Source organism: Xiphophorus maculatus, chromosome 9, assembly GCF_002775205.1.
Source record: "Xiphophorus maculatus strain JP 163 A chromosome 9, X_maculatus-5.0-male, whole genome shotgun sequence".
Classification (NCBI taxonomy): domain Eukaryota; kingdom Metazoa; phylum Chordata; class Actinopteri; order Cyprinodontiformes; family Poeciliidae; genus Xiphophorus; species Xiphophorus maculatus.
In genome coordinates, this window is record NC_036451.1 from 24517657 (window position 1) to 24538472 (window position 20816).

General features: G+C 42.8%; 2 protein-coding genes across 4 annotated transcripts; both read right to left on the minus strand.

Moving 5' to 3' along the window:
* Positions 1-392: 392 nt before the first annotated feature.
* On the minus strand, positions 393-6858 carry LOC102218025 (PI-PLC X domain-containing protein 1). 3 transcript variants are annotated; one of them, XM_023339227.1, is made up of 7 exons: positions 6833-6858; positions 6229-6361; positions 4822-4964; positions 4614-4742; positions 3295-3450; positions 2949-3129; positions 393-2468 (listed from the first exon to the last, which is right to left on the minus strand). In XM_023339227.1, exons 2-7 carry the CDS (start codon positions 6335-6337, stop codon positions 2224-2226), a joined length of 963 nt encoding a protein of 320 aa, XP_023194995.1. In that variant the 5' UTR covers positions 6338-6361; positions 6833-6858; the 3' UTR covers positions 393-2223. The 3 variants fall into 3 exon arrangements, with proteins under 3 accessions (XP_023194995.1, XP_023194996.1, XP_005804504.1); XM_023339228.1 differs by lacking the exon at positions 6833-6858 and adding an exon at positions 6537-6790 and having other exon boundaries at positions 4822-4960; XM_005804447.2 differs by lacking the exon at positions 6833-6858 and adding an exon at positions 6537-6789.
* A 1454-nt stretch (positions 6859-8312) lies between these two features.
* Positions 8313-20815, minus strand: jade3 (jade family PHD finger 3). Its single transcript, XM_005804448.2, has 12 exons — positions 20552-20815; positions 18078-18140; positions 17002-17061; positions 16816-16898; positions 16584-16741; positions 16317-16507; positions 15103-15314; positions 14617-14784; positions 14411-14527; positions 11245-11697; positions 10709-10826; positions 8313-9701 (listed from the first exon to the last, which is right to left on the minus strand). Exons 3-12 carry the CDS (start codon positions 17048-17050, stop codon positions 8905-8907), a joined length of 2346 nt encoding a protein of 781 aa, XP_005804505.1. The 5' UTR covers positions 17051-17061; positions 18078-18140; positions 20552-20815; the 3' UTR covers positions 8313-8904.
* Between the last annotated feature and the right edge of the window lies 1 nt (position 20816).

Consider the following 20816-nt stretch of genomic DNA (forward strand, 5'->3'; position numbering starts at 1 on the left):
ACGTTCAAAAAAAAAAATAATAAAGCAGCTGGAACTGGGTTCTTAGGTAGTCGGCCATTTTTCCGCTGAGGATCCAGTGGAAAAATGCGATAGTTATATCACAATACAGCTATACAATATTATAGTCTTAATACTTGGTGATCCCAGGATTAAGTTAAATATCATATTATTGGTGATAAAATTGTCACCAATAATGTGTTTAGGTCATCCTAAGGTATTTTTATGTAATGATATGTGTACAAATATTTTATATAAATCTAATTTTTTGTTGTCACTTTTGCAATTTGTATTTGCATTACATACTGAGACAGGTAAAAAAATTTTATATATATATATATATATATATATATATATATATATATATATATATATATATATATATATGAGTCAAATGTGGCTGATAAGTTGACAGTTCTAAGAGAACCGAACAGAATCCATGACATGTTTCTATCCTCCATCTTTATGTAAGGACATATCTTATATCTCTTATAAACATTGTGCACTGAGAATGCATAGTGGAACTGTTGTTTTTTTTGCCACGTACCATTTAGAAAATCATTTTCACTTTGGTGACCCCAGGATTATGTGCAGCTGCAGTGGCGCCTCCACTAAACTCTTGTAAGAGATAAAACACCAAACCCAAAAGCCGTCGGAGGATTTCAGTTATTTTTATTAAGGTGTGATGCTGTGGCAGAACTTGCACTTTCTTGTGTAAAAAGTAACCAAAACAGAGCCTACTATCATATAAGGGACACTAGAGCCCACAAAAGACCCCCTGGAGGGGTAAAAAAAAAAAAGTAACCAAAACAGCTTCAAGATTCATTTCAACAACTTACTGCTCTATGAATTCATTTTTGTAACCTGCCCCTGCAATTTTTTTGTTTTGTTTTGTATTTGTAATCATTGCTACTTTTGAAATTTTGCGATCTTAAATTCAATAAGGTTTGGATTATGTTTTCTTTTATGAGTTTGTGTACAGACTTTGGTGGAATTCCTCGGAAACATGTTTTAGTAAAACATGCAGAAGACATTCTGCTGCTTGGATTCTGATGATGCTTTATGTAGGACAAAATAAACGTGTAACAATCTTGTCCTTTCAGCTACATTTTTTTTATGTCTATGTGTTCTTGCCATTGATGGAAATGTAAATATTGTTCTGTACTTGTTTTGTCTTGTGTTTCTTTTCTCTTTTTTGACTTGTATAAGGAAAAGTTCAAACTGACCGACAAATAAATAAATGTCTATCTAGTTCTGGTTGAGGTCTCAGCCTGTTAAAAATCAGTTCTTCCTTCATGCCTCCTCAGGACACAGATCACTTTTCACTTGCTTTAATTATACATTCCTGTATATAAAGTGGGTGTTTGTCTTACATAAGTGCCTTGAGGTGACAATTGTTGGAAACTGGCGCTAAATAAGCGACAACCTACATAACCAAGAGGACAGAAATGATGCATGTTAATCTAAATGAATGAATTATGAGACATAAATAAACGTCGTGGATTGCAACATAAACAATCTGCTCTCCAACAGTTCAATAACGGATATCTCTCTCTTTTTATTTTCCCCTCACTCGTTCCAGACCCGAATGTTTCGTCGGGGATTATTGACGTTTGAGCAGCTCGTCTCCACAGGCACGGCGGTGCAGAGTTCGCTTCTCACACCTCAGCAGGAGGTTAAAAGCTACTTTTAAAAACAGAACAATCGGTGCTGGGTTCATGCAAAGAAATCCTTGTCATGCATTTTTAATTTTGCATAAACTTGCATAAATAGTTTCCACATTCCATGACGCAACCCCCAGGTCTCGCAGTTGACGTGTCAAAGCTTTCACCGGCATAATTCCTCCAAAATGTTCTTATTTACCTTTGCGAGTCCTCGGTGAGAGCAGAGTCTGTGCTTCCTGCGGTGGTGGGGGGAGTTCAGTTGTGCCGTTATTGCTTCGGTCAGCAAGTCGTCAAACCCGCTGCTGACTTGTGAAAACCGACACGGTGCGTTGCATAAAGCACGAACTGAATGTAAACAAAGAAGTTCGGGTCAGCGCATATAAAAAAAACCAAAACACAGTCTGCTTGAACTGAAATGTGCACGCCGCTGCTCCCCCCCCCCTTGTGAGTGCATTTACGGTCAAATAAATAATTCAAATGTTTTCATCAATCCGATCAAAACAAACTGCTCTGATGTCTGCCCCGCTTCTGCAGACGCTCGGCACTTTTCCGGAGCGAGAAGTCACGAGGACCACTTCAGCAGCTTCTCGTTCAGCGTGACCACGGTGGGCGCGAAGTGGCTTTCCGTGATGAAGTCCCCGGCGATGATGTTGAGGGAGCCCGCTCTGGGGCCGGGCGTCTGCTCCCTGACCCAGCCGAGCAGCGCCGGGTACGTGGACATCACCAGGTCCTTCAGGGACTCGGTGGGGTGGGTGCAGATGTACTTCAGGTCCTCCGTCAGATTGATCCCGGTGACAAAGAAACCGCCTGGAACAGAGAAAGAACATGCATTAAGCGCTTGTTGTGCGGATGCCGTAAATTGCCGTGAAATTGGGCCTCTGTCGCTTTAAGAAGCTCCTGCTCTTTTCTGAAACTCCGCCTTCAGGAAGCCATCACAACATGGCTCCTCTATTAACCCTTTAACAACGATTTTACCAGCTCTTCACTGAGAAGCAGCTCATGCAATGAGCTCAGCAGATCCTCAGTTCCACCAGGTGTTTGCTAATTGCTGCTGGCTAGTCTGAAGGAGCTGAGTGGGGTATTTATGAGGGAGGGCTGCTCTGTGAGGTGGGAACTAGAAAGCTTAGAAACTGCAGCTCCAAGGAGGAGCTTCGTCCTTGAAGGCGGGGCTAGGTCAAATACTTTGAGCAAAAACCTTCAGCTGACATCGTTCGCATTGAGTTTCGCCAGAAAAGGCCATCTTTCTAGCGTTTTTCACTCTTGAGGGCATTACAATCGGCACGTTACCTGGTCTACCGTGTTGCTTCCTTGCCTCAAACTCCTCGATGAGCGCCTCGGCTCTGCACTTGTTGGCCCACCAGTAGGGAATGTGAGGCCACAGGTCGCCGTGGGAGCTGGAAATACTGTGTTCGTAGGACACAATCACCTGGCAGCCCAAAGCCCACAGATTTCGAAGAGTCAGCACCTCCTGAAACGGAGAAGTTCTCATCAAGTTCCTGTGAATGAATGAGGCTTCCTCTCACGCTTTGGATTTTGTGGGCAAGTAATCAAAACACGAAACACCGAAAGAGTACTGAGCTTTCAGGGGGGGGGAAAAAAAAACAAAAAACAAGAGCACGAAGGTTAACTGTACCGTTTTGGGGCAGAGTTTGGAGGCGAATGTGTCGCGGATGTTAGTGAGCAGCCGGACGTGGAGCTCCTGGTTCAGACCGAGGAAGTGGCTGAAGGACAGAATCACCACCTCTTTGGGATGAGCGTCCAGCCATTCCTTTATCTCCGTGAGGACGGTCTGTCAATGAGAAGACGTTGTTTAAAGGGGCAGCGCTTTTCTGTGAAAGCTCGGTACTGGTAGCATCATGCTGTGGGGACGCTTTCTCGGGCAGAGACAAGAGGGGAGACGGAGTTCAAGGTCGACACTGGAAAACTGGAGACAGGGTTTATTTTTCCAATACATTTTAGTACAATAAGATCACTGTGATGTAGTCGATGTAGTAATATTACAGTCATATATTTGTACTGTTAAAGGGACAGTACAAAATAAACTGTTGTAAATCTTTCATTGAAAACCTAGCATTTTGCCAAAAAGATGGTTTGGCAACAGAAGGGAGACGATGGCGAAGACAAATGTCCAGCCAATTTGCATTTATCCATAATACAGGAAAAAAATAAAAGCTAACTAGCTAGTTAGCAAGGGTTTTAGCATGTAGTTAGCAGTAGCCTCAAACGTTAGCGTGACAGTAAAGTCCGGCAAGAAAAAAAAAAATGTTCAAACATATTGAATATTCCTGCCACATGATTATTGTATTGAAGGCTGACTTACATTTTTTAAATGAATTTAAAACATTATGATTTTTCTTTAGATTTTAGAAGCGTGAATTAAAGACTTTTTAAGGACGAGTGGACACTCTGTTAAAAAGTCACTACTTGGGACTTCTTCGTCCTACAGTACATTCACGAGTCAAATGTTTGGACCTGTAAACGAGAAAACGTGTCTAAAGTTGCGCTTTATACTGTGTACTAATTTCCTACATTGAAAAATATGAGCAAAAATATGCAGACGGTAAATTTCTCAACACTTTCCGTTTCAACTCCCTCCTTCATGTCCAGTGTCTAATGAATACAGGTCACTAGAGCCACAAAACTCTTAAAAATATTAGTAAAATAAAACAGGTAAAACGGAAAAACCTTCAGATAGAAGCTGCAACTATAGAAATGTAAACACTGCAGACTTCTTCTGCGGAGCGTTCAGGTGTTGGGTATCGATAAATCCAGCCCGCGGGCGGAAGACGTTGCAAAACCAGGCTGACGTCGCGCTAAGAGGCTCTTCACTTCCCTTACCTTTGGGTTTTTAGGGCGAACTCAGCAAGCCTCGGCTCGCTGGCGGTGGTTTATGACCCGAGGGGCGTTTTTTCGTACCAGAACCACTAGGATCTGCGCGCCTCTTGAGGTTACCTCGACGGTGAGCGTGGTGTAGACGCCGTGGTAGAAGTACAGGTCCGTGGAGTGGTCGTTGGGCCTGTGTGCGATTCTCAGGTCGCAGTATCTAACCCCGCAGTCCAGCTGCTGCTTTATGGTGAACTCCTGAAAACACACGCAGGATTCTCAGTGATAGAGCTGTTACACGTCTCTTCCACGGTGCGCTGCGTCCCCGCTGTATTACCTGCGTTATCGCCCACTTGTACACAAAAGGGCGAATGAGGGGCTTCATGTATTTGTCCAGCTTCTGGAGCATGTCCGGCTGCATGGGGTCCACGGGAGACCTGTCGTTCATGTCCAGGCAGTACGTTACGGCGTTGTGGCTGCCTGAGGGAGGAAACGGAGAAACACTTTTGGTTGTTTGGTTTCGTGGACGGAGCCCTGCAAGGACCAATCTTAACCTTTGGACTTTGCCATATTTAAATCGCATCACAAGCGCAAGATTTTTTTTTTTTTTTACAAATAAAATTCTGAAAAGTGTGGCGTGCTTATATGGATTCAGTCAATACTTTGCACACCGGCAGACAGAAACTCCCGCTCGTTCGTTCGTTGCTGCAGGCTAGCTTGAGCTACTGAGTGATAAAACGTTAAATCCACATATTTGCGCCGCAGTAAAATTTGACATGTCTGAAAACGTTCTAATGGTAAAATAATGACAGAGAAAAAACATATTCAAATTGGCTCTTGGAAATCCAAAAATATCAACATAGATTATGTGCTAAGATGTATAGATTGTAAGATTGTTTAATGCGTTTCTTATTGCGTAGTGTTATTTTTCTGGTTTTTATCTCTGTATTTAATATGTACTTTAGCATCAACCTGCCAGTGGGGCTACAGATGGAAATTAGCCACGTTATTAGCTATAATCTCACGTGTTTCCATGTAAATCTTTATTAATACTTATTGTCCCATTTATACAAAATAAACTTGAACTCAAATAGGATGTATAAAACATGCTTTCTTCTGTCCTTCTGTCTCAGGGTTTGGCTTGTCTCACTAAGCAGTTAGATGATGGAGCCAAGCCAATATCCTTAAAGGGGCAGTATTATGTAGAATATACTTCTTTTTTTTTTAGCTCTACATCATGTTAGAAAGTTATTCTCTCATCAAAAACACACCTGGAGTGTTGCCTTGACTCTTTCACGCGTGTTTGAGGAATCTGTTAATCTCCATGGCAACCATTCAGCTGTGCAAAATGCCTGGGTTGGACCCAGCCCCGCCTTCGAGACGCGGCTCCTCCTGCAGGAGGAGCTGCTAATTAGCAAACATGGTGGAAATGTTCAGCTGCTCATTATAGGAGCTGCTTCGCTGGTAAAAGTGGTTGTTAAAAGATTAACAGAGGAGCCATGTTGTAATGACTTCCTGAAGGCGGAGTTTCAGAAAGAGCAGGTGCTTCTTAAAGAGACAGAGGCGCAGATTTCAAGGTGTCATATTTAACACACATAGCTTCTTCTGTTTTTTAAGTTAACATGGTTTCTTGATTGTGATATACAATGGCCTTCTGTGCCTGGTAAACACATCATACTGCCCCTTTAACACAGTGTTATGAGCACTGCAGAGGAAGAGGGGGGCTTCGTGTTTATGAGCCTACCCGGAATGGCCAGGTGGTACAGCGGGGTGTCCCACAGGGCGCACGGCAGGTGAGACATCCAGCTCTCCATGGGCAGCTCCCTCAGGCTCAGCTCGCTGCATCCGGACATGCTGAGCTCCGTCGCTCACTCTCCCTTAGAAAGCCACACGTTTAGAAACACGCATGACAAACGGGAGCACCGCGTAAGGAAACTTATCTCCTCATCTCCCGTGTAGGAGCTACAGCGGTCAGGATTAGACTTTAATGAGGCGGAAACTTGTGCAGCGCGTGCTCCGGTAACCGGAGCCCTGCTCCTCTCGCGCACTTACTTGTTCAAATCGCAGCTGCTGACTGCCGACCGGCGGAACCGGCCGAACCACCGGACAAGGCTGACTTACAGCAGCACCAGCAGCAGCGAGGTATCAAGACGAGCCGCCCATCCCGCAGAGCCCGGAAACAGCGCTGCTTACTGCGCGGCCATCATTTCACAGCAAAAAAATAAATAAAAATCTGCCGCTTCAGTTTTTTCCATCAGCTCACTTTTTTTTTTTTTGGCATTGAGGGCGCTTTTTTTTTTTTAAATGAAATTTTTATTCTGTATTTTTAGATTTTCATCATCGGTTACCGGTAGTTTAGCATGACTCCCTCCTCCTCCTCAGGTGCACGGGGCGGACAGCGCTGTTGTCCCGCGGGGAGTTGCAGCAGGATGATGCAGCCGGCTGACCGATCAGCAGATACGGAGAGGCAGTTCTCTTAAAGGGGCCCTCAGATTTAAAATGCCCTGCGTCTCTGCAGCGCCAAGAAGCGCCAGGTGGGAGCAGGTGATGGAGTGTGACCCTCAGGTAAACCATGTTCCAAACACAGAGGTCAGAGTGACGGCGACCAAATGATGCTTTGAAAAAGATGGAGTGACTGATTAGAATTTTTACATTAAAGAAAACAAAAAAAAACTATAAAAATCATATTATTCATTTGTGCTTTTTTTTCCTCTCTCTCTTTTTTTTAATTTTTTTTTTACCAGACTTGGAAAGATGCTGGACCTTTTGACCAGAATCAGGTCTGATCCCGCTGACGTCTGCTAGCTCCCCAAGTGACTCTTTGGACCTTCCACAATAACTTTGCCTAAATTCAAAAACACTGCATTAAAAAAGTGAAATTAAATGTTGCTGTAACTCAAATGATTCAAGATTCTTCAGTTAGGGTAAATTGTAGATGCTAATGGATATTAGCTTTAAGTGTCTCCTGTAGCATTCAGTATTACAGCGAATTTGATGCCTCTGACTGAAGACACTTGTTTTGTTTCTTTTACTATTGATATATTTTTAAACAAAAATTGAATAATAAATGCAGATTTTTAGTAATGTTTCAAGTTAATGGATAAATTGCATGGATTTTTTTTGGGGGGGGGGACAGAAGGAACCTAAAAGTACCTAATATTAGATTATTTTTCTTGTCATTTTGTTAGAAGCCATGTGTCAATTTTCTAGACTTAAGTTGATTAAGTTACACAACTTCTGTTGTACTTTCATGAACGTATGCATAAACATTTCCTCTAGAGATACACCAAGCAGAACAAACTAATGCAGCTCCAGCGTTGTACTAGAATAGGTTTTTTTCCCAGGTGAAAATTGATCCAAGTGTCTGTTGCTGTATTTGGTTTGCTCAGGTCTCCCGGAGCTTCTTCAGCAGGTCAGTAAACCCTGAAGCAGCACCAACCCCAACCATAGAGGGGAAGGAAGCAGAGATGGTAAAATGGGAACATTGTGACTAAAATCCCTCTGGGTTCGGTCTTCAAAGTGTTCTGGTTCTGTCTTTGCTCGAGTCAAAAGGTAACCAGCTCATTTTCTCTTGTTCTTAAAGAGAAACAAGAGACAACGCTGCCCTCTAGTGATCGATTCCGGAAGCTGAAACGGATCACTGACCGGGACGAGGATCAGCACACAGCTTTGTAAAAACCCACTTCCGTGCTCCTTTTAAATCGGTATCCACTCGGTTTGTCGATGCTTCTGAGTGGGGGTATGTTATTCAAATGGGATTTAATTTATCTTTTTAAATTAGTAAAAACTTTAGATTTGGCCTTTATGTAAAAGAATAAAACAACCCAGCAGGTTTGAAGCACTTATGCCACGTTTATTACTGAAACAGGAGGACGTAGAACAGTAAAGATGGTTGTTTCACAGCTCGTTTTCACATTTCAACTCTGACGATGAAGGCTGCTCACGTGAGCGTCTGACCCCAGGAAACGAGGCGCTCCGACCGCCGCCTCGTAATACTTTGCTGCCACCACTTTCATCGTTGGAGGATAACTCGGGATGTTGGCGCGACGTAAAAAGAATGAAATAAAATAAAGACGAGTCTTGTCCCACTTTGAGACACACATGTAGTGTTTACTCACCGGAAACAAACTATAACCCAGTCGGGTGTGGAGCATTCGTTTTCAGAAAAGGCAGCTGATGTGGAAAACAAAAACATAAAAATAAAACCTTACTGGACAAATGTAAAAAAAAAAAAAAAAAAAAGAAAAGAAAAAAAAAAGTTTGCAGTTGGTTGTACAAATCTCTCTCAGATGAGTTGATATTAGCCGTTTCAACCTCATGTATGGTCCTGAACCCGACACGCTGCGTCCTGTGGTTGCAGCACCGTCGGCGCCGTGGCTTGGTCCCTGATGAGAGGAGCTGGAAGCGTCCGCCAACGGTGTCACCTCGTCACCGAGTGTCTGGACCCCGCCGAGTGCTTCCCCTTCCGCTGGGCGTTTGGCTGCGGCAGCCCCACCTGCTGACCGAGCCGACCTTTGGCTTCGGGTTCGGAGTCGCTCAGCTCCAGGTCGGGGCAGTACCCGTCGCTGTCCTGGTGCGGCCGTCTGTTTTTGGCTTTGTGTTCTAGTACGGGTTTGGTCCACTGTTTCTCCTCGGCGGCGCTCTTTCGGGACAGTTTGTCCGAGACCCACAGGTCCTCCGTCGTCCGTACCAAGTTGATGGTCGCCTCCTTGAAGGATCTGCCGAAACGCTCCATGGCAGACTTGCAGAAGCTGCTTTTGTCCAGGTCCTCCTTGGAAACGTCCCGGGTGCCTTGTGTCTGGCAGGAGCTGTCCTTCTGAGCCGCCGCCCTGTCCAGGACGCCGTTGCACTTCACCGCGCACGCTCGGTCCTGGTCCAGTTTGCCGTTGCTGTTGGAAGAGTGAGCGTGGTGCACGAAGTGCAAGGCCAAATGTTTTCCTGCAGGCTTGCCGGCTAACGGCCCGCCGCCGGAGGATGACAGGCGACCGTTGGGTCGGTCATCTTTGCGAGCGTGCAGCTGGGGCTTCCCCTGGCCGAGCCCCTCGGCGGCGTGTTCGTTGACGTTCCCGCTGTTGTCCGGGCACAGCGGCCCGTTGCCCAGCTTGGAGCTGCGGTTTCCGTTTCCCAGACCGGAACCTTTGGGCATCTTCAGTTTCAGGGTGATCCTCGGAGGAGCCCGGAACAGCATGTTCTCCACCGGGAGAGAAGCAGGAAGATCTGCAGGGGGTAAAACAGGGAAACATGGTTTAGACTGGCAAGGCAAACGAGACGGCATGAAACCTGACCCAACAAGTTGGGCAACAGCCTCAGGAAGCAGTGTTTCTGACGGAGCGATGTCGGGAGTTCATTCAGATTGCTGAACGGGGAGCAAGATTCTCAGCAGATACCAGGAAGGCTGAAGGTATTTCAGTGAAACTGGTTGAAAAGTGACAGAATCGTCCATTTATGCCGTCATGAAAAATGATATTTAAGAAAATGTAGCAAGTTTTGAACAACACTTGAGCTGAAATAATGCCCTAGAAGAAGTTCCTAGGTTTTGTTTTCCCTCCGTGTTAAAACTGCAATTTTTTCCAAATTTAATTTTCCAAATATTCTAGGTTCATTTTAAGATACATTTTTTAAAATAAACCTCCCTTTAATTATATCCATAAATGTCAGTTATTAGTCATAAATTAAATGTTAATATTGGCCCAAATTCTTCTACCGATACGTAAAACAAAGGGAAAAAAAGGATGAGAGGAAAATTAATTAATTGTGGTAGACAATAAGAAAAGAAGCAAGTAGGGAACAAAGGAAGGAAAGGATGTTTAGTAAATATGATACCAGAAAAGAAAATTTAGGAAATACAAGGGAAAAAAAAACATAGGAGAGAGAACAAATGGAAAAACGAAAGGATGGAAGTAAAGACACAATATTTAACCAATACAATAAAAGAATAAAATCTGGAAATACAAAGGTTTTTCCAAAATCTTCATTTTCTCATCTCAAAATACTAAAATTAAATTTCCTTCTTTTCCAGACAGTTAAGGAACCCCGAACATCCTCTTCCAAAAAAGACAGTAACGCAAGATTTAGGTAGCAACCAACTCAATAAAAATTTAAATGTTAACAAAATGTAAGTTATTGACAATAAATACACAGAAACCACAGTACTGGAATTCTGCCCAGATACGACAGGACATGTATCAACACTGTAGAAATATAGAAATGCCTCCTGTTCTCACCAGAGGACATCTCCTGGTTGAGAAGCTTGAGATGCAGGTTGAACATTTGCTCCTGAGCTTTACTCTGCAGCAGCTTCAGCTTCTCCCGCCGGCTCACCATGTAGCACAGATTCCTCACCTGCGGACAGGAACGAACGGAAGCCGGCGTGAAGATCATCAAACGGCAGAAAGTGAACTGCATGTAAAGAGTTATTATCTAGCCGGAAAACAACATCAACCATGTCTAATATGCAGATCTGTTCTGCTGTGTTTTGTTATGCGTGTGGCTCAAAACGAGCAACAAAATCCCAAAGATATGTTGCAGAAAAATCATGTCAAGTTGTGGTAAAATGTCACAACATTAGAATCTCCTAGACTGTCTGGTTTATAGAGAAGTGACTAAAACCACTACTGGGCAGAGGGATTTTTTTTTTGCTTTTTTTTGCTCCTGAGGCTAAAAATACACCGACTCAGCATTATGCACTGCTTCACTGCAGTAAAAATGGAAGTGAAGAAGAAGAAAAAAAAAAATCCAAAAAGGAACCAAAAGCACCCACCCGCTCCAAATCCTGTCGCAGGTGCATGAACATGCGCATGCGCGTGTGGATGCTGTCCTCCTGCGGCTGCAGCACCAGGTTCTCCTCCTCCTCCTTAGGGGGCAGCAGAGGCTTGTTGAAGCTGGACTTCCTCTTCAGCTTCCAGTACTGGTAGATGAAGTCCAGCGGGCGCTCGGAGAGCCCCAGCTCCTGCGCCAGCTGGCCCAGCTGGATCAGCGTGTAGAACTCCTCCTCCAGCTCCTGCAGCCTCTGCGCGCGCTGGCCCACCTTGGCCGCCTCGCCGGGCGCTTTGGAGCGGCCCGGGCTGAGGCCGGCGTCGCCGGGCTTGCTGTGCTTCAGGCAGAACGACTTGAACTTGACTTCGTCGCCCTCGTCCAAGATGGTCTTCATCTCCAGGCTGTGCTCGAAGGCGCAGGTCACGTGGAAGGGGATGGTGCAGTTCTTCACCGAACACTACGAGCAGAGCCGAAATGTTAGCGGGTCGCTCCGCAAGCGTGACGGCGTTCAAAGCTGATGTCATGTTCAGCAGTTGTTGAAATAATCGTCAATTTAGCGATCGATTACTCGTTAACTGGCACGTGCAGCTCTGGAAAAAATTAAGAGACCACTTAAGATGATCAGTTCCTCTGATTTTACTTTTTATCTATGTTGGAGCAAAATGAACTTTGTTCTTTTATTCTATGAACTGCTGACATCATGTCTCTAAAACGCCAAGCAAAAATGTTGCATTTATTTGCAGAAGATGAGAAATGGTTAAAATAATGAAAGAGATGCAGCGCTTTCAGACCTCAAGTAATGCAAAGAAAACAAGTTCACATTCATGAGGAACAACAATACTAATGTTTTAACTCAGGATGAGTTCAGAAATCAATATTTGGTGGAATAACCAGGTTTTCAATGGGGTTCAGTGCAGTGGGCTCTTCATTTTTTCCAGAGCTTTATATAGACTAAAAGAAAAAAGAAGACATTTGCTGAAAGAACAACACACTCAGTGCCGTAATTAAGACAAAACTGTATAAAATATATACACATTTTGCATTTAAGATAAAACAAACAAAAAAACAAAACAAAACTGTAAATCTGCTCTTTCCGAAACTTCTCAAGTGGCAAAGTTTAAACTTGATCCGGTTCAAATCTATTCATCTAAATTAACTTAAGTCAACAGACCAGTCGCACGCTGTGTTGATGTTCAGTCAAGCAGAAACGGCTGAACTCTTCACATGTTGGATGTTAGAAGTTTTTTTGTTGTTGTGTGACATCTCCATCCTTTGCTATAAACAATCAAGCATTCACTAAATGAAATCTGTTGTGTTTTAGGCAATAAAATGAACATTTCTTATTCTATAAATTCAATCAAACGTGTCAATTTATCTGATTAATAGTCAAAAATTTGATAGATTAATCAATAACTAGAATAATCTGTAACACATTGCACTGTCATAAACATGAAGGAGTCTGTATGAATGTCTATAGCCAGTGGTGAAGAAAGTACTTGAAAAATGTACTTAAGCAAAAGTACAAATACACAGACAAAAATGTACTCTAGTAAAAGTAAAAGTAGCACATTAACATTTTTACTTGAGTAAAAGTAAAAACATACTGGCTTTAAAAATACTTAAGTATTAAAAGCAAAAGTACTTGCTGAATGCATTACCTAATCGCTAATACAATACCATTAGTTACCTATCGTACTTAATTATAATATGTCAGAAATGTGCTATTCTAATGAACAATGTCATAGATAATGCATGTTTTTATTCTGTTTACTCTCTGTAACATAGTTTAGACTTAGATATGTGATTCTATGCATCATAATTTCAGGGATGGAAACATTTTCACAAAATGAATTCAAAATGAATTCAAACTCTTCTTCATTCTGCTTTGTTTCCATCTCTGTGCTACAATCCGCGCAGGTCTCCTGCCGTCCCTAGAAAGATAGCGCCCTGGGCAGCTGCCCGTATCGAGCACGTCAGAGACCACAACTGTCTGCACCATTAAACATAGCAATTAAGGCAATGCATAAACGGTAAACAACACTCAACTATGAACACTGCTTGCTTATGAACTGCTTGGTTACTTACAAGAAGTAACCAAGCAGAAGGAAGTGACGGTTCTCACCCTGTCTGCCACCATGACAGGTGACAAAAACAGTCAAAGAGCAATGAGCATGCTCTGCGTTCTTACGTTCTTGTTTTATTTATTCGCCAATTCAATAAAATAACAACAGGTACTGCAGTGTAAGCAGAGCCTCACAAGAACAAAGAACGGCTCTCAGTGAGGCTTCAGTCCTATAGGACCTAGTAAAGATCCGTCCAGAAGAATCGGATAGTTCGTGAATGTCATGTCACTATATAGCAGACTTTGGTCACAACATTGTCCCATATATGCGACACCTCAGTCAACACCTCCACACAATAATTCAGCGCATGAGTGACAACTTTTTTTCATCGCAGATGCAACATATGTGTCTCTGTACAGCTAGCTTTGCTAACATCACGTCCACAGAGCTCACTTTTCTTTATACTTCCTTTCCAAGTGATGCTAAAAGTTGGACGAAGTCCCCACCATTTATGAAAAGCGCTGCTGATTTTACATGTCGCCAAATCTTATGATTTATGTAGCGGAATTCTATTACTGACGATTAGACAGACATCTTCTGCCGCTCAGAGGAAACCACTGCGCATGACTTGGAGCTCCGCGTGCGAGTGAAAGGAGGAGGCGATGGGAGACAACAGACACCCGGAATTAGTGTGTCATTACTGCTTGGATTTTACAGCGCCACGTTAAGTCCCTGAACTTCACATTTTAACGAATAGCTCAATGCGACTTGGATGCAACGAGTAACGTGACGGTTTTGTAGAAATGTAATGAAGTAGAAAGTACAGATACTTACTGTAAAATGTAGTGGAGTAAAAGTTGAAAGTATCCATTATTAAATCTACTTAAGTAAAGTACAGATACATGAAAATTGTACTTATACTGTTTATAGCTGTTGTCATGAAGTGTCATTTGGAAAAATAAAATTAATGCAAATTTGCATTAAAAGTGTCAGCTTAGCATTAGCTGGTAAATAATGACACCTTTATGCAAAGTTGCATTAAATCTTGCATTAAAAGTCAATCAAAACAGTCAAATTTGCCTTAAATGTAAACTAAGCCACACTCACCTGAATGCATGCGCCCGTCTTCAGTTTGCACAGACTGCAGATGAGCGACCAGCGGCTGGGCGGGATGTGGGACACTTTGGTGATGGGCTCCATTCGCTCCGGACAGGCGATGCTCACCTGGAACGAGAGCCGCCATTAATCAAACGCCTGCTACAGCCAGATGTGCAGCTATCAGGGGGTATTGCTGCAAGGCCTCACACACACACCTCGGGTATCCACAGGGCGCAGCTGACGTGAGCCCATTTGGTGCCGGCGCGTGTGGCCTTCATGGCGCCGCCCTTCTTGGGGCACAGCAGGCACTGGGGGTCGATGCTGAGGACGCACGTCCTGCAGAGCCAGTTTCCCACAGGCACTTTGACTATACCGTAGCAGGCCTGAGGAAGAGGCAGAGGCTTAGAACGAATGATCAAGCATCACAAACTGAATGGGATCTTGTTGCATTTTAGGCAACAGCTTTTCTTTTTGTATTCAAGAAAAAAAGAAAATCTAATTATTCGCATCTTTTAATGTATTTCTAATATTGTGTTAAAAAAGGCTTAAATGGTGAAATGAAAAATATGCAGAAAGTTCCAAATTTTTATCCAATTAATCAAATGTCAGAAAAAGTTTCTTGCAGACCTAAACAACACAGAACAAGATATATTTTTTAAAGGGACATTACTCTTTTTGCGCTTTTGTCTGTTTTCCCCCACCTGATGCACGCAGATGTTGCACTTGTCACAGAACACCATGTCGTTCCCTTCTTCGCTGTCCGGGGAGCGGCACACGTCACAAATCACGTCCTCGTCATACTCGATCCCCAGGCCTTCCACCGTCTCTATGGCGTGCCTCATGTTGTCATGGCACTGCCTCTCCAGGGCCTCCATGACTCGCTCCATCATCAGCTCGTCGATGGGCACCTCCCCTGAATGACGGATAGAAACCACCAACACTGATGAAAGGCACAGCGCAAACCTTTAGAATTAAACTGAATCTGAACCTGTCCGATCCCGAGTATCGGATCGGCTGCTGACGCTGGAACTTTTGAGCGACTGTACTTTAGAACCTGCACAGTATTTTATTGATGCAGCAAATATTGATTTTCCATAACAAGGTAAGATTTTCTCTCCCTTTGCACAATGACATTTACCACCAACGAGCGCTTGCATCTGCCTGTGTCTGTGACGAGAGCAGCTGAAACACCAGTCTTTAAATTTTATGACTTTCAAAACAGAACAAGTTTTTATGAAACGAAACATTTTTTGTTCTTGCGCAAATTGGAACTGTACCGACATATGCTAAACCAAATTATCAGTCATACTAATGTTAGCCTAGCTTTACAGCACAACTACTTCACATTAAAATATTAGCACCAGCCAAATGCAAATTTATTGAAAACCTTAACTGGGTGTGTTGAGTCAGAACAGAGATAACTTATGCTAGCATGTCAAAGCTATGCAGAAGAAAATCTGGTTGGCACAAAATGTCTGCTGCTTCAAAACAAGAGATGAATGCAAAATTTACTTTTTACTGCATTTAGAAGCTATTGAGGATACAAAGAATACTGTTAATTTATTTTCCAATCAGCAAACATTTTAATGTAGGTGGCTGATCAGCGTTTTTTGTTTTTTTTTGGTGAAAATTTCAAACTTTTCAATTGTTTTATAGACCATTCTAAAAAATATAGATACAATGGTTCCGTGTGAATTTAAAGGGGACATTTTCACATTATGAAGTAAATAAATCAATCTAAAATGCAAGGTGGATGGGCCAACAGATAGGTGGGCCAATGAATGGACAAAAACAACTTTAAAAATAATAAAAAAAGTGTGGAAAATTATAAGAAATGACTTATCTCTCCACCTATCTCAGCAGCCTGGGGGCATAAACAAAAAGAGCCAATCTTTAATCAGCTGGATTTTCTTACCCATGTGACTCAGCTCACTGTTGAGCCCGTGCAGCCAGTACAGGTCCATGTCGTCCAGGTCGTAGCGGCACATGGCCTCCGCCAACTCCTTGATGTTGACGTATCCGGGTTCCGTCGCTTCCTGGCCCGAACACTGGATGTACTTCCTCTGGTGGGTGTAAAGCACTTCTTTGGACTTCTCTGCGGTGACTCTGAACAGGAGGGAAGCGAGGAAAACCTTTCAGTTGAGGGCGGAGAGCTGAGCGCTCAAGACAGGACGCGGCGTACCTCACGGACGGCTCGGGGATGGTGTCCGGACTGGCCAGCACCTGGACGCCCTTCTCCCACTCCTGCTTCCAGGCGTCCGCCAGCAGGTAGTAGTCCTCCGGCGACACGTGGTGGGAATCGGGGATCTTCATGGCACTGATCAGGTCTTTTCTGAACACCTGGAGGAGAGAAACAAAAGCAGAGACAAAGTCTAGTGCAAGTCATGATGGGTTTTTTTAAATTAGTTTCTTACCTCAGCAGGTTTTTTCGGGTCGGAGGCCGGGGTTCCAAATTTACTCTCATATTTGTTGGAGGAGCAGAAAGAGGTTGAAGGACCTAAAAGGAAAAAGGGATGAGTGAGTGTTGATTACAGAGAAGAGAAACACAAAGGAAGTGCAGGTTCTTGTGTCAGCGGGCGTCTCGGACAGACGGGACTCACTCTCATTGTCGGAACTGTCGCTGCTGCTGGACGACCTGAGACGTTTCATCCTGTAACGTCCTGCAGGAGCAACGAGGCAGCTTTTAAAAGCATCAGTCGGGACTCCAATTTATATATATATATATATACAGTACAGACCAAAAGTTTGGACACAACTTTTAATTCAATGAGTTTCCTTTATTTTCATGACTATTGACATTGTAGATTCACACTGAAGGCATCAAAACTATGAATAACACATGTGGAAATATGCACTAAACAAAAAAGTGTAAAACAACTGAAAATACCCCTTATATTCTAGTTTCTTCAAAGCAGCAACCTTTTGCTGTGATTACTGCTTTGCACACACACTGCATTTTCTTGATGAGCTTCAAGAGGTCGTCACCTGAAATGGTTTTCACTTCATAGGTCAACCTGCCCTGTCAGGTTAATAAGTGGGATTTCTTGCCTTATAAATAGTCATGAAAATAAAGAAAACCCATTGAATTAGAAGGTGTGTCCAAACTTTTGCTCTGTACTGTATATATATTAAAGATTTTATTTTGGGGAGGCATGGGGGAGAAAAACAATTCTGATTTTTCTTTTTTCACCTGAGCACTTGTTGAGTTTCCAGAGTGATGAGAAGTACCATCTTGCTTGACAAGACAGTTTTACAACTTCTATTTATTTGGAATTTTTATTCAAGAAAATATAAAAGAAAAGCCAGTTTTTTTAAAAAAAGATATTTTTTGTCATTTGTAATTTTTCCAAAGGAAAAAAGTGATGGGAAAAAATATATAATAAAAACCTATTAAAATTGAAAATTGGGCTTCTCAGTTATTTTCTGTAGGACATTTGAAAAAGTGCAATATTGGGGTGCACACTATTAGCAAAATCCTAATAATAACAGAAAAATACAAATGTATCAATTAAAAAACAATTGAATCCATTTAAGGTATTTCCTGTTGGGGTTTTTTTAAACAAAAAAGTGAAAAAAAAATTGCATAAAAACTGGAAATCAAATTTGGAAAAAATAAAATCTAAAAATGTATTTTTAAACCTAGATGTGGTCGACAGAGAGGATGATGGGTACTCACCATAAACGTCAGACTGCAAAGCATGCTAGTGGAGTCTTCTGATAACTAACCTCTGTTTCATATCTGCAGGAGGGAAAACGTAAGTCAACATCGTGCTTTACGATAATATGTGTGCTCCTGCTAAACTTTAAATAAATAAATAAAGAGTAAGATTTTATGTGACAAATCAACACAAAGTGAAGCATCACTGTTGTACAAGTCAACAGAAGAGGACGCAAATAAAACTCGAATGATTGTCACAGTAAAAGGTGGTCGAATGTCGCACCTTTAAAAATGTCTCCATCTGAAAAAAATTAATTAAAACCACGAATCACATCCGTCCACCTTACTACTAGATACTACTCTGCGACGTAAAAATATGTCGAGGTTGTCATGGTAACACACCAAAGCGAAACTTCAAGGAGGTGCAAGCACTTCAGGAAGGCATTGTTTTCTGTTTAGACTACGGCTGGAGAGCCAGGTGAAGTCCAGAACAAAACGTTTCCAGTGAAAGGTTGAAATAAAATAAATCAGACTTCCTTCACTCTGGTTACGCTTCAGCAGAATTGAAGCCAAACAGATGGAAAAATAATAATAATAATAATAAAAAAAATAATGTGTCTTTAGACTCATTAAAAGTTTTCAAAAAGCTCACAGACCAGGAGTAACCTCCTCTACAGTAAGCTGTCTCAACAGACAGGACATGCCTCACATTCCCCATGAGGACAGGACGGCGGCGGCAGCAGGAGGAGGAGGAAGACGCATCAAACTAGTTCCTCTTTTCACCGAGAACAGAGGAAATCTGCCCAGGCTTTCGACTGATTTCATCCGCACGTTTTTCCTGCAGCGAAGCTCCTCGTTTGCCCTCACACGCTGGATTCAATTAACTCGCAATTCAATTTTAGTCGTTTAAAAACTTTTGTCTAAGCCAAAAACCTGACTTTTGTGTTCTTTCACGAGTACACGGAGATTCGCCAAAGAGCGACGGCGAACGCTTAACCTCGGTGAATTTCAGTGAGTCGTGAGATAAATACCGAGTCGCTGAGAAGGGGGATTTCTCAGTGACTTCGCCATGCTTGAGTGGAAACTAACAAAACAGTCGTAACGGGTTGAGAAAGGTTTTGCAAGCACAAGCAGTAATCTTTTTTTTTTTGGTTTTTAATGTTGCATAAATGAGACATTTTTTTGAGAAGAAGAAGTAGAAGTTTTATTTATGTAGCACTTTTTCAGCAACCACGCAGTTCAGAGTGCTTGTTGCTGAAAATGTATGAAATGTACGGTCGAGTGTAAATGTATGGCATGCACATATTTTCATAGAGTGTGAATTTCTTTCTTTTTTTTTGTCAAGTTACAACAATAATGTGTCACATGGAAGAGAACAATACAAATTGGTGCATAATTATGAAGTGGAAGTAAAGCGTTACAGGACTTCCGAACCGTTTCTGAAAACCAAGAGGTGTCGTTTTCTCCAACATTTTGTTTTTAATAGAAAAGGAATTGGAAGAAAGCTACTGGCTAATAAAGTCCTGTTAGCAGTTTAGTACAAACCACACAGAGAAAACAGTAAACAACAGGAAGAAGGCGTTCTCTACTGAACTTCATGGCCTACGTTTAAAGCGGTAGGCATTATCCCTGAATGGCTGTACGCACAGGTAAACATGGTGGTTCCAGCTCCATGTTTACCTGGACGGACGGTGCTACATATGGCCCTGGAAGAAAACAATTTAAACACTGCTTCTATTCATCCAATCAGATCACGTTTGAGCTACTATCCAGAGAATAATGGGCAAATGTTTCAGGTTGCAGATGAACACAGCAGGCGGACAAATTTGCTCAGTTGGCCTGAAAACAAATGCAAGCCACACTTTCCAGATTTTTATTTGGAGTCATAAATGGAACAATTGTACCTTGCTGGGGCATCCAAGGGGACTGAATACTTTTGGAAGGACCTATGAATGTTGGTTTATGGCATGTCTACATGCTACTCTTTAACTAGAGGCACTTTGGGTTGAGAATACAATGATTTAAGGGGTTTCCACTGGACTTTACTCATTTCCACCGATATAAATGTGACGTGTGGCTATTGTATTGAGCTGAAAGTCAAGCTGGGGGATTTATGTTGTGGTTTGCATTACTAAAAAGAAGAACTAAACGGAGTTGTTGGCGCCAAACACTCCCATGCACAGGCCTACACCAGGCTGCCTTGCAGGCTGTAAAGTCAAACATGGCGCCACCTTCGTACAAAGATGTCACTTCCTACAGACGTTAAGGCGAGTATTTGCACAGCTCAAGTTGCTTAAATGCTCTGTGAAGATAATTACAAGTTTCTAAACAGAGACTCCTCCATAGAGGAGGTAGTATTTGCTAAGTAAAAGCGCAGGAATGGCCTCGGTATAGCATGAAAGGAGCAGGCCCCGTGGCCTGAATAAACCATCCAGGGCAAATCCTGGCACCCTGAACACACGAGCATATTGTTCACATTCCTCCCATCTTACCTTCCGTCCACGGCCTTTCTCCGCTTCGCTCCCTTCAAACACACGGTCACACGGACCGAACATACATACAGTTATGAAAATATGGACTGTGGTCCTAATATTAAATTAAATGTAGGGCTTTTTGTATCCCACCACAGTGGGAATCTCCAGGCTGCACTATGTCCACCACCAACACGGCACAACAGCGCTATTGTACCGCCCGCAGCGACGGGTCCTAAAGCCCGCCGCTTTCCCTCCGCCCTGGGTGCGCTCGATTTTGCACTCT